The following is a 15642-nucleotide window of genomic DNA, read 5'->3' as shown; positions in this document are numbered from 1 at the left end:
AACTGATGTGATAGTCACAGTTCTAGCTTCAGAGTGATTGCAGTCTTTCAAGTCAGTTCCTTGATGTGGATAATTAATTCTGAAGTTTGGATGTATGTTAAATTATCTGTGAATTCAAGAGAGACCATCATTGAAAGTCTTCAAATTTGAATAATTGGGATAAAACAATTGTTTGAACCATGCACAATTTTCAAATCCTCCTGGTTTTTTTATGGTCTTGGGCAAGTCGTTTCTAGTTTTCAATTCACTTGTTTGTGAAGTAGTTTCTCATATGATGGGAGGTCTCTGAAGTACAATTGCAATATTTAAGACAGTTTAGCTCCTTTGAAATCTTGTAATTATTCTAAGTCTTCTGAGCTACATTTTTAAAAAGTGAATTTGGTACTTTGTTCTTTCCAAAGCATTTGGAAAATGGAAACTGAAAGTGTTACCCAGAAGAAGTACTAATCATATTTTTGTTTTCTGTATTGAGTGCTACAGCTGGACATCAACCACTGAGTACAATTTTTTGGGGCAAGAGGACAGAGTGTTCCTTTGCATTGTGCCAATTAAAATATTGACAGTAACTTCAAGGCTTGGCAGAATGGGATATTTATTGTGAGGGAGAAAAACTTGAAGACCAAGTTTTTATAGTGGAGGAATGTTCTCAATACATGCTGGCATGCAAGTACTGATAACATAGGGACCTTTGTGTTTGAGTGCTGCCTATGGCAGTCTGAAATACCAGTTGGAAAGTTTTCAGTATCTCATATTGACAGTGTCATTTTGGTAAAAAGTTAATCTCTCTTAGAGTAGCATGAATTGTAATATTTCTGAAACCAGAAGTGATGCTGACTTTAATCTTTAACCCCTAGTTTTGGATAGGGGAGCTTGAAGCATAGAGAAGCCTTGTAGTTCTGTGATGTGGTGCTTATTTTATCAGGCAAATTCTTCTGCATTGGTTTTGAAAAGCATTAATAAAAATTGCTAACTCACAGCTTTCTGAAGTATGGTTTCCCTTTGAGTTGTGCTTTGCTATGTTTTTTGCTCAGATTAGTGAACACATTGCCACCATCAACCTGGGGTGGCTGTTTGATACAACCTGCTTGATTGAACCTTGATCTGTACCACTTGCTTCCTGCCCCCAGACAAACTCCCTTACAGTTGCAGGTTAAGACATTCAAGTTAGTTGACCTGTTCCTGAGATAGTGTTTCTGCAGACCATATACAAATGGTTGTGGGCAGAGACCCTGCTTTCTGCTTGGCTATCCCTGACCTGGGTGCCTTTTGCCTCATACCAGAGCTGTGTGGTTTGTGGTTGTTTGGATTTGGTGTTAACTTGATCGTGCTTGCTTCGCTCCAGTAAAAAATGTGCTGATATAGGATCTGTCAGAAAAGGATTTATGAAAACTTTATGCTGTGTAATTCTGTAGAATTTCTTGAAATGTGTTCAGAGTTCAGTAGAGTTTTTCTGAAACGAAATATAAGTACTTCCCCCTGTTTCAAGTGTTTTATGAGAGCGTTGGTCTTTAGGGAGTTGAACAGTGTACTCACCTATCACACACATCATTTGATATTATTTACTGAATTCTTACAAGTGGGGAAATAGCTAATAAAGCACCTATGTGTTCTTCTATTTGGACACTTCACTGAATAACCAGAATTGTTTGTTTCATCAGATTGCACTGGCTGACTTGCTTTTGAAGTTTTGAATATACTTCTTTCTTTTTCAAATTATCTTGAATGGAAAATATTATAGCTAAAATACCACTTGGTGGACATCTTTGGAAAGTGCTTTAATTAGCTATTATATTTCCATAATAAGGACAGCTAACTTTGGAAATGTATTTGCATAGACTTGCATTTCTGCCAAAGCAAGTAAATAGTATCTAAAGAAGGCTGTGTTTATAATTCCAAAGCTGTTGGTAAAAAAAAAAATAAAAAAAATCAGGTCAAGAATACGATCTCTTTGGAGTTCTTTGTCCTTGCCACCCATTTATTGTAAGTAAGCAATATCATTATCCCTATTTTTGCTCATTTTTTACAAAATCTAGTGTTTTAGAACTATCTGGGTTGCAGCTCAGTAAGACTGCCTCCTTTTCCCACACGCTGTAATACCTTAGGTTGTTGGATTGGTTGGGGTTTTTTTTAAAACACCTTTCATAATTTGTCATTTGTACCTCGAAGTCCTGCATGCAGTGTCTGTCTGACAAGCTCTGACAGCCTTGCCGTGGCGGTGGCGTTCAGCAGTGCTGCTGAAGGCAGTGTGTGCCAAGTGTCACGCCTGGTCTCTGCAGTGACCTTCACTCTGTGAAGGTCTGAGTAACTGGATGCAACGCTTTGCTTGTTGAATTAGTTCAAGGGTGGCCATATCAGTGTGGTCCTGTGCCTGGTTCAGTAGATGTGCCAAAATAAGGATGTGATGCAGTGCTGTAGTGACTACATTGCTTTGGGATTCCAGCTGATAGTTGTGCACAGGATTGTTTCTGCTGCATAGTTTAAACATGACCGTAGTTTAAATGCCATGATCAATTTTGAATGTCCAGAGTTGGTTTTCGTTCTGCAGACGATATAATTTTGTCTTCACAGTCTCTGTAAGCAACCTGAGTTGATGGAGTTGATACTTTGCAGTGTGTGGAAATCCTCTGCATAGATAGCAGGACCATGTATAAGAGGAGATGGACATTTATTATTTACTGTTTAAAATTTGGACTAATTAATGAAATCAGAAACAATTCCTGAGAGATACGGTGTGATCTTATTACCTGTGAAGTTACACGTTTTCATGTGTAGTTGGAAAGCATCTGGAAATTTTCTTGTTAAAATTCTATTTCAAAAAGTGTAGCTCAGTGTTAATTATAGACATGCATTGAGGGTTCAGCTGCTGCTGAAAATTACTGAGAATAATGCTTGCCTGTGTTACTTATAATATGTGTAGACATCTATTATTTCAAGTTATCTTGTCTTGTCCCCACATTTTTCCACTCAGTCGCTTCTTATCCCATGAATTTTGGAAGGAGAGGGTGCGATGGAAGGTGGGAAACAGGCTGAAGCTGGCAGGGCACAGGCTTGGAGTTTAAAGCCAGAGAGACTGAATCAAGTACAAGTTCAGAATCTTCCTGTGTGGCAAAACAAAATGTTTTGGAACTGGAAGAAGGGCTAACTGAGGTCTACCAGAAATGCCACAGGGAATTTGGATAGGGGCTTGTGGGTTGTTGAATTGTGACTGGTGAGTCTGCAAAGGGGCATCAACACTGTGGGGCATTGATGCCTACCAACATCTGTCACTGACAGCTGAATCCTGCAAAACCATGTTGTAGGCTGGTTCTATTATATCATGAAAGCTTCAAGATTCTACCTCCTTTTCTTGTTCTTTTGATAGTCCCTCTAAATCACTTCAAGCTGTGCTTATTTAAAAGGGTAGTACAGTGTTTGGGCTGAACTTTTGTTCATATTCTGACTTTGTACATCAGAGCACAGCGTTTCATGTGCTTTGTAGGGATCTGTCAGACGCCAGTGCTTATTATATAATTAGTTTAAAAGAATAGTATTTCAGAAATAAAAGTGGATTGAGAGTAGCTCATAAAATCAAGAAAAAAGCTTGCCGTTCCCAGATATTTCTAGGAGAATTTTCCAGGCATGGGCTACAACTGCGGTGCTTTCACAGTAGTAGACAGTTCAGAGAAAGTGTGCTCTAAAATTCTGTGTTTGCAGTTATCTGCAGGTATTATGTCTGTTTTCAGAGAGAAATGGATATAGGTTAACCAAGTTTTTTATAAAGAAGTTTTAGTTTGGGAACTGTAAAGTCTTTGTTAAAAGAAAACTTGCTTTTCATATCAAAGTGTAATTTATGCATAAAAGCAGATTGGCTTTTCAGCTTCTTGATCCAAACCAAATTAAAGTGTTTCATCATTATACTGGTATTGATTGGTTAAATGTAAGTCAGAGCTAAATATATTTTTCTTTCTCTCTTTTTTTTTTTTTTTTCTGTGTGTACAGAAAAGATGAAAAGGAGTATGCACTGAAGCAAATTGAAGGTACAGGGATATCCATGTCGGCCTGTAGAGAGATTGCAGTAAGTGTACATAAATGAAAGTAATTTTACTGACATTATTACTCAACAGGTATTTTATTTTCCTAGAATTAAGTAACATGGAGATTATCCAAATGTTTTCTTTAAAGTATGCAAGTATGGAAGTTTATTCAGATCTGAGCCTTTTAAAGAGGCTTTTAAAATCATAGTTTTCTTTTAGTTCTTTTCAGGTAATAGCAATGCATCTTTCTGATGTAATTTTGTTTCATCTTCTTTTATGTGTTGAGAGGGAAGCAAATATGAACTTCTAAATGAAGACTTACTTTAAAAAGGAACATTTTTAAAATGACTTGAAAGAAAAAGGTTCTGAAAGATTACAACTACCATCTGAAGTCCACTTACTAATAATGTATTTTATTTTAGACTAATGGTGAGTTGTTTTTCTTTAGTATCTGAGAACAGTTTGTTCTCCTCATTTTTAATTTGTTTTGCCAAGTACAGGGAAATTTAATAACAAAATGAAAACCAGCTTTAATTATATTTTCATTACATGTGTCTTTTATTACATAACTATTATTCCTTCAAATTTGGTAAAAATTAAGTGTTTGTAAATAAAAGTAGAATTTGATCTTTAAGTGTTTTTTATGTCTGAAAATGTGCATTACTGACAAAATGCTGGATACTGAGTAATGCAAGTATTTTGTGCATTGCAAAAGGAGTGCACTTGCTTGATTAAATATTTACCTTGTCTTGCTGCTGTCACTATGCAGTCAGCTGTTGAATGTATCTTAGGATTGTGCTTAAAGCTTTTTATAATCTGGTAGTGTTGCATTGAAATACAGCATTCAGATGTGCAATGCAATGTGAGGCATTAGAAACTCATGGTGTCCATAAACTGAACAAACCACTGGGTTGTGTTTAGTGTAGTGTCCATGGTGATTCTGTATAAAGAGACTTAACAGATAAAACTGCTGTCCTTTTAGAGTGCTTATCACTATAAGGTCAAGGTCACTCATGGATTTGAGAGGTGGCCACATTGCTGTCAGTCACTTTACACAGGATTTACCCAGTGACCTTCTTTTGCTAACATTTCTGCCTTTGGAGGAAATAGGAAATCCTCTTAACATCAGTACTAGCTTATATTCTTGGTACTACAAAGTCATTTTTGGCAATATCGAGGAGTTTTTGTTTCTTGGATTCTTGTCCTTTGTTTTAAATTCTACTGCTGTGGAGATGTGTGGATTATATGAAGGAGACTAGCTGGTTCTGTCTACCTGGACAAAGCAATGTAAGGAAGGAGAGAGTTTCAAATAATGTTTTAACTGCCATGATACAGCACTTTTTTTTTTTTCTTTTTTAATTAGTAAAGCTTTATGCAGAGGTCAGTACAGCCTATGAATTTTGGCATTTACTGTGTCAGTTACTTGACTGCTTTCTGTGGTTCTTCTGGTAATTCTTCTATGAGTTAGATTTCATTCTTCTTCTTCAAACCTTATTGTAAAACTCTGTAACCTGAGCTAATGCAACACATCAGCATTTGCCTCAGTGAAATTTCGGGGCAAATATTAGAATTGCGAAAAAGGTAAAGGTGAAATAGTTGAAAAAAAAATTACTAAGTTTTTGTCATATGGCCAAAATCAAGTGCATTTTCCATAAAAAGAAACAGACTTCTAGATAATGCATCAATAGCTTATCTTGTATTTAAAGGCTTAGATAGGTGACAAGGAGGGTAATGTTTGCTGATTAAATAAAGATTATCAGCCTGGACAGAGGCCATTTGAAAAATGTCATGAGTAGTTCTTTTGGCACTTAACCTTTCCCCTTTGCACCAGCAGCAAAGCAAACCCAAATCCCACTTTGGAAGATGAGAAAATGACAGGGACACCAGTGTACCTGGTTCTGTGTGTGTACATTCAGAATATTTTAATAGTTCTGTAAACTTTAGACACTTGACATTGTGCTCAAGAAATATATTGCTGAACTGAAAGGCATTCAGTTTTACAGTCCAAGACCATTTTGTGTGTCTTCTTGCATAGATACCTATTACAGGATCTGCTGGCCAGCTTTCCCTAAAGGAAAAGGCAGACGATGTCTCTTCTGACATTACAAATCAAGTTGGTCTGTCCTTGTTGAGGACTTCAAAACCTATAAAGTTTTTCTTATTGCTATTCATTTGTAGGAGCTTTTTCTGGGAGAAAGTTTCTATCAGTGAAAACACCATATGGGCAGTAATTCCTGTGGCAAGTGATTGTTGCTTTATTTCAGCTATAGGGTGATCCCTGCTTAAAGAATCCTTATTTCATGCAGTTCTGTTGTATTGAGTATGAAAATATTAGAAAGGACTCTTTATACCTCAAAGAATTCTGTGAGTGTCTAAAAACTGAATTAGTTCCCTGTAACTCATGTGTGTTCTGAAGATAACTGAAATGCTAACTATTTCTGTGTTCTTGTTATGAGGCAGATTATTGCATGGCTTAAGCAGCAGCATTTTTTGAAGAGCAGAGCTGTAAAATGTGAATGGGAGTAATGAAATAGAGTGTTTCTATTTTTAGATGATTGTTTAGTTAATGAACGTGACATTTCTTTCAGCTCCAGGCTTACATTAGCTTATTTTGGAACCTGAGGTGGGTTGAAAGGAAGACTTTATTTCTGTTACTTTTGTGTTTTTCATTTTTTCCTTACCATATCTAGGTAGGTTCTTTAGAACAAGAAGTGGAGACACAAGAAATAGACCAGAGGAGCATTATTGGTTAAGGCTGTTTTTTCCTGTTGAACATCTTGCCCATCATCTGTTATGAACCAAAAGCTATGACTTTAAATATCTGCAAACAGGTAGTGGTAATGGAATTTGGTGTTTCTGTATCAAAATACGCGAGGGTAATACAGCTTTATCTGAGATTTCTTGTCCCAAAGGCTTCACTTCCTGAGACAGTACATTCAAGTTAATTCAAGGACTTTGTTTTTCACAGTAAAGAGACTATAAACTTTTTATTGTGGATTTGGGGAAAACTTAATTCAGAAAAAAAAGAATAGTAATAAGTGTTTTCTTAGTCAGTGCCACTCACCAACAATGTAAATTGTAAATATATGGATGTGTATCCTGTCCCTGAGCATGGAAGAACTTCAGTACAATTGTTATTGGCTTATTTAGATGATATGATGAAGTTGAAGATGGATTCACTAAGTCAATGGAGCATATCAAAAAGCAGGATCATGACCCTGGACTTTATGAGAGCAGACTTGAGCCTCTTCAGGTATCTGCTTGGAAGTATTCTGTGAGATACAGCCCTGGAGAGAAGAGGGAGTCAGAAAAAACTTGTTGGTATTCAAGGATCAGCTCATCCAAACTTTATTAAGTTCCACCCCAGCAAGGGGGAAAGCAAGCGAGGGCAACAGGAGGCCTGTGTGGATGTGAAAGGAGCTCCTTGTTGAACCTGGACATGAAATGGAATTATATATGAATTGGAAGCAAGGATAGGCAGAACAAGAGAAGTATAGAGTTGCTGTTTAATCTTGCAAGAATAGGGGTTAGAAAAGCCAAGGCTGATATGGAGTTGGGTCTTGCAAGGGACCAGAAGGGCAACAAGAAAGGATTCTACAAGAACATGAATATCAAAGAAGATTAAAGAAAACATGGGCCTGCAGCGGTATGGGAATAAATGGCATGGAAAAGGCCAAGGTACTTACAATATTTTCTTTGTCTCAGTGTTTAACAGTAAGTCCAGCCTTCAGGAGTCTCATGCTCTTGAGACCAGAGAGCAAGTTGAGGAAGGAAGCCTTACCTTTGTGCAGGAGGTCCAGGTTAGGGAGCACTTGAACTGGACATACACAAGTCTGTGGTACCTCATGAGGTGCACCCAGAAGCTGCTTGGATTTCATGATGAGACTACTCTCAGTTATCTTAGAAAGATAATGGTGAATGGAAGAGAACAAGTGTCATTCCTGTTTCCAAGGAGGATCAGGGGAACTACAAGTTGGTCAGCTCCATCTTAGTTGCTGAGAGGGTGATGAAGCAAATCCTCATGGAAACCATTTCTAAACACATGCAGGACAAGATGGTGATTGGAAGTAGTCAGCATGGATTTTCCAAGGGAAAATAATCCTTAACCAACCTGTTTGTCTTGTATAATAAGATGTCCGGCTTGGTGAATGGGGTGAATGCTGTAGATTCAGTTTATCTTGACTTTAGTAAGGTTTTTAGTGGTATGTTCCATAATATTCTCACAGAGCAGCTAACACAGTCTACAGACAAGAATGACTTTACTAAAGGTTTCACATGAACCAGAGACTTGAGTCAAGATTTAGATCTTCCTTGTTCAACTTCTGGTCCTTTCTAGCTTTTTTTTTGCACCCTCGCCAATAAGAACTTCCCTTCTTCCGAGGATAAATTATGAACTCTATCTTTCTTCTCTGTAAATAGTGACCTCAATTCTAAACTTAATTGAATTTATTTTTTTTTTATATCAGGGTGGTTTTATAGCTCATTCTTTTTTTTCCTGTAGGGGAAAAAGAGACCTGGCTGTTGAAGATGATTTAACTGGGAGAAGCAGAGCCGCAAACCAGCATTGCTGGCCTAGTGTTTTTTGAGTGCCCTAAATTGGTGCTGCTTTGCCCTGTGTCAATGTTGGGTCTGGGTCCTGTAACCATTTTAGTTGCCACATCCTGTGCCTGTGTGTGCTGGTTGCTAGGGAAGACTGCCCCTTCTGGGAGGCCTTGAAATGGTGCCAGTATGCTGTGGCATACTAGTGGGAGCATTAGTTGGCCTTTGTTGTTCAAACTTGTAGTTATGGGTACAGGCTAAAATAAATTCAGACTATAATGTTAAATGGGTTACTGAAAGCTCAGTTGAACAATTTAGCATGCACAAATCATTCTCAGTCTTTTAACCTACTTATGCAGTATATGTTTCAAAGTACTACAGCATACAAATACTTAGGTTTCTGAGGGTGGGCAAAATTTTAGAAGCCTTACAGGTTAAATAATATATCTTTGTAACTTTTTTGTGTTTGTCAGCTCTCTTGAAGGTGGCACTTTCTCACTGTATTTACATTCTTTTCTGCCTCCCTTCTGTCTATGGCCTTCCTTTCTGTGTGGGCAGTTCTTCTGAGGTTGTGTCCCCTTCTTCTTGGGTTTGGCTACGCTGTCATGTTGTGGTGCTGAAGCTGAGCCAAGGAAGTCTGCCAGACTTACCCTCTCCATCTTGAAACACTTTGTGCCTTTGCCACGTGTTTCCTCTGGTGCCATTGGCAGCGTGGCACAGGGACTCAAGGGGACATACTGTGCTTTGCTGGTAGAGCTGGTAAAACTTCACTGCTTTTACCTCTGTCAGGTGCTGCACATCATTTACCAGCTGCTCTCACCTCTCTGGTTGGAAACCACTTAGTCAAATGAGCTAAACATGAAGTTACCTAATTTGAGACTGTGGACCAGGCTGGCCTTAAACATCTTTGACCTGTCTCTGCATCTCTTAATATCATGGAAAAGGTCAGCTGTACAGGAATAATGGTAACTTTTCAGTATTTATAAAACACTTAGAAGATTTCTAATGCCATTGGCTCTCTTCAAGTGAAGTTGCATAAAATTTCATAATAGGTACAAATTCTGTGCTTCAGCTATATCGACCTTTTCTTTGTCCATGACTATCACAGCGGCTTGCAGCATTTGCTGCTGTGTAAACTTATGTGGACTTTGGTCCCTGGCTTCATTGGAGGCAAGGTTGAGTAAAAAAAGGCTTAAAAGAAGTCTGTGTACCTGAGTACATTTGCTGTAGGAGATTCCTTTTGAATGTCAGGACTTCTTTTCCCATGCCAAGACAGAATAAATGAGTAGAACATTTGGCAATGTAAAATCTCCCCATAAATTCTCTACTACCTAATTAGAAAAGATTGCTTGTGGAAACTTTGAAACTCTACTCCCTCTTTCAATAGCTGGAGGTAGTGAAATAAGTGAAAAAAACTTTTTCTTGAAGGGATTTTTATTAGAGAGCTAAGGCATGTGTTGGCTAGAAGTGTCTATGCATTGTGAATCAGCTGGAAGAAGGTTTTTTGGTTCGTCTACATGACAACTCGTGTTTTGCATGCCATAGGAAGAATAAGAGCTCTGTATTACATGGTCTAATCTTGTATAATCTGTGTAATTTAAATGCTTTTTGTGTAAGGGAGTACTTAAATTCCTGCTTTGGTTATTCTTCGCAAGGGTTCTGTGCACATTTTTGTCTTCTTTATTTTATTGCATCTGAAAGAACAATTAACTTCATTAAATAAAAAAGTACACAATTGGTAAATATGTGAAATAAAGCTGTTTTTGTTAATCAATTAAGTTGATGTTTCTATCAGGCATAAATACACGGTAGTGTTTATGAAAATAAAGTTTCACAGCTTGAAGTACAATTTTATATCAAGAAATTAGACAAAAGTAGAGCATCATCTGAAGCAGCTAGTCAGCCCCATTGTCTTAACTAAAGATATATCCTTCAGCAATTTAATAACAAAAAAGAGTATGCAGAGGAGAAAGGAAAAGGAAGATGCTGCTTTTAGATTTCTAAATGCAAAATTTGCAGTTTCTTTTCATGTAGAGGTTACTTTTCTTGAAGTTGTATTTCTGCTCAAAGCAGGAGAGCAATATCAGTGCATCTATGGCAAGTACATTAAAAAGAAGAAAAAGAAAGCTTTTACCCCATTCTAATGTGGTATGAGCTGAGGAAACGTCTCTATGAGTTTGAAACTTGACATCAGTTATGATATAATCCAAATTCCCAGTGCAGCTGACTAGGGAGAATGACTGTTCAGTTCTATATAGGCTCAGTTATTTTCACTTTGTATTTGCTATTTTGTTTGGATCCTAAACATTCTCAGAACACACAAATGCAAAACCAGCTGATGGTGTCTTCAGCAGAAATGAACAAAAACCCAAAGCCAAACTGCTTCAGATGAAGCTTTAGGCAGCAATGCGCTGAAAGCAAATAGCTACTTTATCACTCAGACAAAGAAAACCAATGTTGCCAATAATGCAGAGAAGAGGTTTTTAAATACTTACTTGCCAAACTGAAATACTCCCTGCAAGACTCCGTGTGTGTGCACAAGAACATATATACTTACATGATTTAAAGCTTCAGTTGGAATGTTTTGTAAATCGTGTTCTTTTCTGAATTTGCATAAACTTTCAGTCTTTTGTTTCTCATTCTTTCTTTCACATTGCATATTTTCCTTATGTTCCTCCATTTGTGCTTTTCCTGTAAAGTAAAATTAGTTTGTACATGTTTTCAGTTTATTCTGTGTGGAGTTGTAAAATTGTTTGAATTAATATATTGACTTTGCATAACTAGAATGTCTCTAACTTAACATTACATGGAGCTACTTTTATGCCTGTGGCTGAGAGGTGATGGCATGGGTTATCAGATGATGGATTATATTTAAGTTGGACCTCCTATTATTGAATCTCCACGTCATTTAGAAACAGGCTCACATTTTCTTGTTCGGCCTTTCATAATCAATGTAGTGTAGCAGAAGCTCTTGTTACACTCAACATCCCTTGTAAGTGTCAAATCAAGGTGAGCTTCAGCTCTCCTGACACCATCCCTACATGCCTGGGCAAAGTCAGTAAACTCCTCCCATGTAGCCTGTCCCTGTTTGCACCTCTCTATACACTTGCATTTGAGTTCTGGCCATCTGCTTAGCCAAACAGGTCTACTTGTATTTCTTCACAGACCTGCCACTTTTCCTGAGCAACTTTGGTCTTCAGAGCTGCTTCCTGTGGCTACCTACCAGTTTCTTCAGTAAGCTGAAGTGTTCTGTTCTGAAGCTCCAGGTCTGTGCTCTGCCTTCTTCACTCAGGATCTTAGAATCATCAGATAATGGAATTACTTGGGTTGGAGGGGGCCTTAAAAATCACCATCCTTCCTGCCTTGGACCAGGGATGCCACCACTAGATCAGTTTGCTCATGGCCCCATCCAACCCGACCATGAACACTGGGAGAGGTGGGGCATCCACAGCTTCTCTGGGCAACCTGTTCTAGTTCCTTACCACCCTCTGTGTAAAGAATTTCTTCCTAACTTCTAAAAAATCTTTCCTGTTTTTTTAAATTTAAAATTCTTCTCCCTTGTCCTATCACTGTCTGCCCATGTAAAAAGTCCCTCTCCTTTTTATAAGCCCCTTGTACTAAGTACTGGAAAGCCACAGATGATCTCTCTGGAGCCTTCTTTGTGCTGAATATCCTCAGGCGTAGTTGATGGTTGCAACAGCCAAAGCTACCTTGTCAAATCTCCAACCAGTTCTTCCTTGAACAACTGTGTGCTACCTTTATTGGCCCTTCCAGTATGTGTATCAAGAAGCTGTTCCTGATAGCCTCCCAAAACTAACTGAGTTAATTCCAGTGGATGTCAAGGAGGCAGATCTCTTCTCATAAGAATGATGGCTTTTGGATCAGAGACTTCTCTGAGTTGTGGAGAAGACTTCACCCTATTTGCCATCCTTATCAGATGGTTCTGTAATGTACTCCCAACACAATGTCTTCCTTACTGGTGTCTCTGGTGTCCTAGATCTGTAAACTGCCTAAGACTTCTTGGTTTCCATGGAGTCTGTGAGGCAGAAATAAAATACTATTGGTAGTGCCTAAACTGGATAAATTTAATACAGAACAGAGATGGCTGGATTGCAAATGGATCGTCACTGGAAGAAAAAATTGTAGGAATTTGATTAAATGTTGCTTTTTTTCAATGAATTATCTGGCATTATTTTCAGCCCTGTGTATGACTAGGTGGATAGTGTTTTTAGTCTGCAGTCCTGTTTTACTCTTCAAGTTTTTGTGTGCAAATTGTAGTCAGCTTTGTTATGGAAGGCAAAATGTCACCTTCTACTAAAATTTTATTGACTTAATTGAATTCCATTATGTGAACACTTTCAGTGTGGTGTTTGTTTTCTTGTGAACCTCTGTGTCTATTTCTGTGGTAAACTGAACAGTAGCTCTTTTTAAATACAGCTTCTACTGTATCCTACTGAGATTTTTCTTGTCTTAGTGATGAATTGAGATGTTAATGTATGGGGGTTTTAAGATGCAGGAAGCCTTTCCTGTTTTGACACTGTAGTTAAGAGTACAACACAAAGTGGATAGCCTGATGTCTTTAATTCTGTGATGCATCTTACAGTGTGATGCTTTGTTTGCATTTTGATAAGAAAGGTGTGAGCATCATAGTCTTCTTCTCTGCTCCATTTGGCAATCTAATTGGCAAAATGCATTTGGCTTGTAGAAAGAGCATCATGCTCATGCTTCCTCTGTCACTGCAGTGTCAGGATGCTTCCTGGAACCTGCCTGTTGCATGCACATCGTGGATGTACCATGTTGTGGGTATGTGAATATGCCACAAGCGTACTTGGCCTTGACCTCTCTCATATGCCACCACCTGAGCATACTGAAGTTAATGAAGTTAATAGTCCAGGCAGGCTATACTTCTCGAAAAAATTATTAGTTTTTTGAATATTGAGAAAAGCTATCAGTAGAATGATTTTGATTGGAGGCAGTTATGAAATGGGAGACCTACTGCCTGTTCTTGAAGACATTGAGTCCCTGCCTTTTCTTTCTGTGCTAATGAACTTACTCCATCCCATGGCCCCTGCAAACTTTATTTCTCAACTGTCATTGTCTTTCCATATTTTCACTTGCTTATTAGATTACTTCAGTTTCATTTTTACCTCAGTTGCCTTTTGTACTATTTCCCTTGCTTTCCTCTATCTCCAGATGTCTTTAATATTTACGGACAATATAGTGGTTTTGTGTCTGCTATTTCTATCTTGGATCCATTTTGGTTTGATTTCTCTAAGCTCATACGCTAAAAAAGCTTCTTACTACTGTGATTAATGATCTCTCTCTCTGACCAAACTCCAAGGTTTGTTCAGTATCCTCATTTGCCTTAATATCTTTACACTTCGAACTTATAATGGTTTCTTCTTTTTTTTGATATGTTATATTTGTTAGGTATTAGTGATTTTCTGCTTGCCTAGGTCTCACCTAGTCTGTTTAATTTTTCTCAGGATGGGTGATCCTTGCAGCTTTACATTCTGTCTCTAAATATTATACTTGTGGCCTAAAAAATATTTTAATGTTGCAAAATTGTCTTTTGTACTGTTTCACATTTGAAATTCTCTGAACTTTGCTCAAAGTTGTACAGTCAAAATAAGAAATTCTGCTGTGATTTTATGTTTAATAATTTTCAGCTACCTCCATTGTTCAGATTTTCAGTCTAAGGCCAGATGAATAATTTAATTTTTGCTGCTTCTGAGCATCTCAAATCCACACCATTTTCAAGCTTTTATTTTTTACCCTCAGTACTTTTAGAGCTCATGTGCTTTTTTTTTTTTTTTTCCTTTTTGCCTTTTTTTTGCCTTTTTTTTTTTTCCCCCAACTGAGATGAACCTGGAAAACAGACCTATGGTGCGTTCTCACTGGGATTATTTTCATAAAATTGTATAATGGTTTGGGTTGGGAGGGACCTTAAAGATAATCTAGTTCCAATCCCCCTGCCATGGGTGAGGACACCTTCCACTAGATCAGGTTGCTTCAAGCCCCATCCAGCCTGGCCTTGAACACTGCCAGGGATGGGGCATCCATGGATTCTCTGGGCAACTTGTGCCAGTGTCTCACTCCTCTCACAATGGAGAATATCTTCCTAATATCTAATCTAACCTCACCCTTTTTCAGTATAAAGCCATTGACCCTTGTCCTGTCACTACATGCTCTTGTGAAAAGCCCCTCTCCGACCTCAATGATTCTACAATTTCAGTTTCTCTGTTTTTTGGTCTTCCATCACATGCAGATGAGAAAAAAATAAATCCATCCATCTTGCTAAAGGATGCAAAGGAATTTGGTCATCTGATGCACTTCACTTGTTAACATTTTATCAGTATTTGTAGAATTGTGATGAGTTTAAGGCAACAAAAGGCATCTTCAATGTTCAGTCTGCTGCTTCTCTCCTGAATTTGGCTAGAGGACACTAGTGAGTGTCTGTAAGGGATGAGGCCCTTTAGTGCTAGAATAGCTCCAGTAATTGAGGAATAGCAGTTAAAGTGACTGTTTCTGCACCACATTCAGGGGAACTGAGGTGAAAATTCTGGATTTGATAAGACTTGCTCTCAGAATACTCATAAGCTGCAGCATTTTCAGCTTGGCAGTCACGGTGGTGGAAACTGGCTGAATACAGAGCCTCAAAGTGACTGTTGCTTGGCCAAAGGACAGTGACACAGCTGTTGCTTTTAGTGCATGTGAAAGTGAGCTTGAGTGTATGCAATCTAATAAATATGGGCTTAATGTTAAAAAGTCACAGCATTTGGCTGCATTAGCAGCGGTGAGGGAGCAGTGGGGAGAGCGACTGTGCGGTGTGACTTAGGCTGATATTGCCCTTTTACAGTGCATGATGCTCAGAAGGATTCTGTTGTCTAGGTAACAGGGTCTGTACTTCATTTCTTAAGAAAGATGGAACAGATGTTCCTACAAGAAGCAACCAATTATCACCAGTGAGAGCATTGGCAGTATTTAAACTAATTGCTTTGTTGTTACATACAGTTCAATTCATAGGCTGTGAATAGTGAAGAAAATGTAAAGGAAAGAGTCTTCCTTGCATGGATTTTCCTGAATGGGG

The 15642-nt window shown here is 38.1% G+C and overlaps 1 protein-coding gene across 2 annotated transcripts in view; it reads left to right on the top strand.

The window, feature by feature from the left end:
- Positions 1 to 15642, top strand: part of CDK19 (cyclin dependent kinase 19) — a 119531-nt gene that overhangs the window by 13541 nt on the left and 90348 nt on the right. For both annotated transcript variants that reach the window (XM_038130480.1, XM_038130481.1), the window contains exon 2: positions 3979 to 4054. In XM_038130480.1, the coding sequence (XP_037986408.1) occupies positions 3979 to 4054 (76 nt within the window). The remainder of the gene's footprint in view (positions 1 to 3978; positions 4055 to 15642) is intronic.

Source organism: Motacilla alba, chromosome 3 (genome assembly GCF_015832195.1).
Source record: "Motacilla alba alba isolate MOTALB_02 chromosome 3, Motacilla_alba_V1.0_pri, whole genome shotgun sequence".
Classification (NCBI taxonomy): domain Eukaryota; kingdom Metazoa; phylum Chordata; class Aves; order Passeriformes; family Motacillidae; genus Motacilla; species Motacilla alba.
This window is presented reverse-complemented; position numbering and strand designations above follow the sequence as displayed.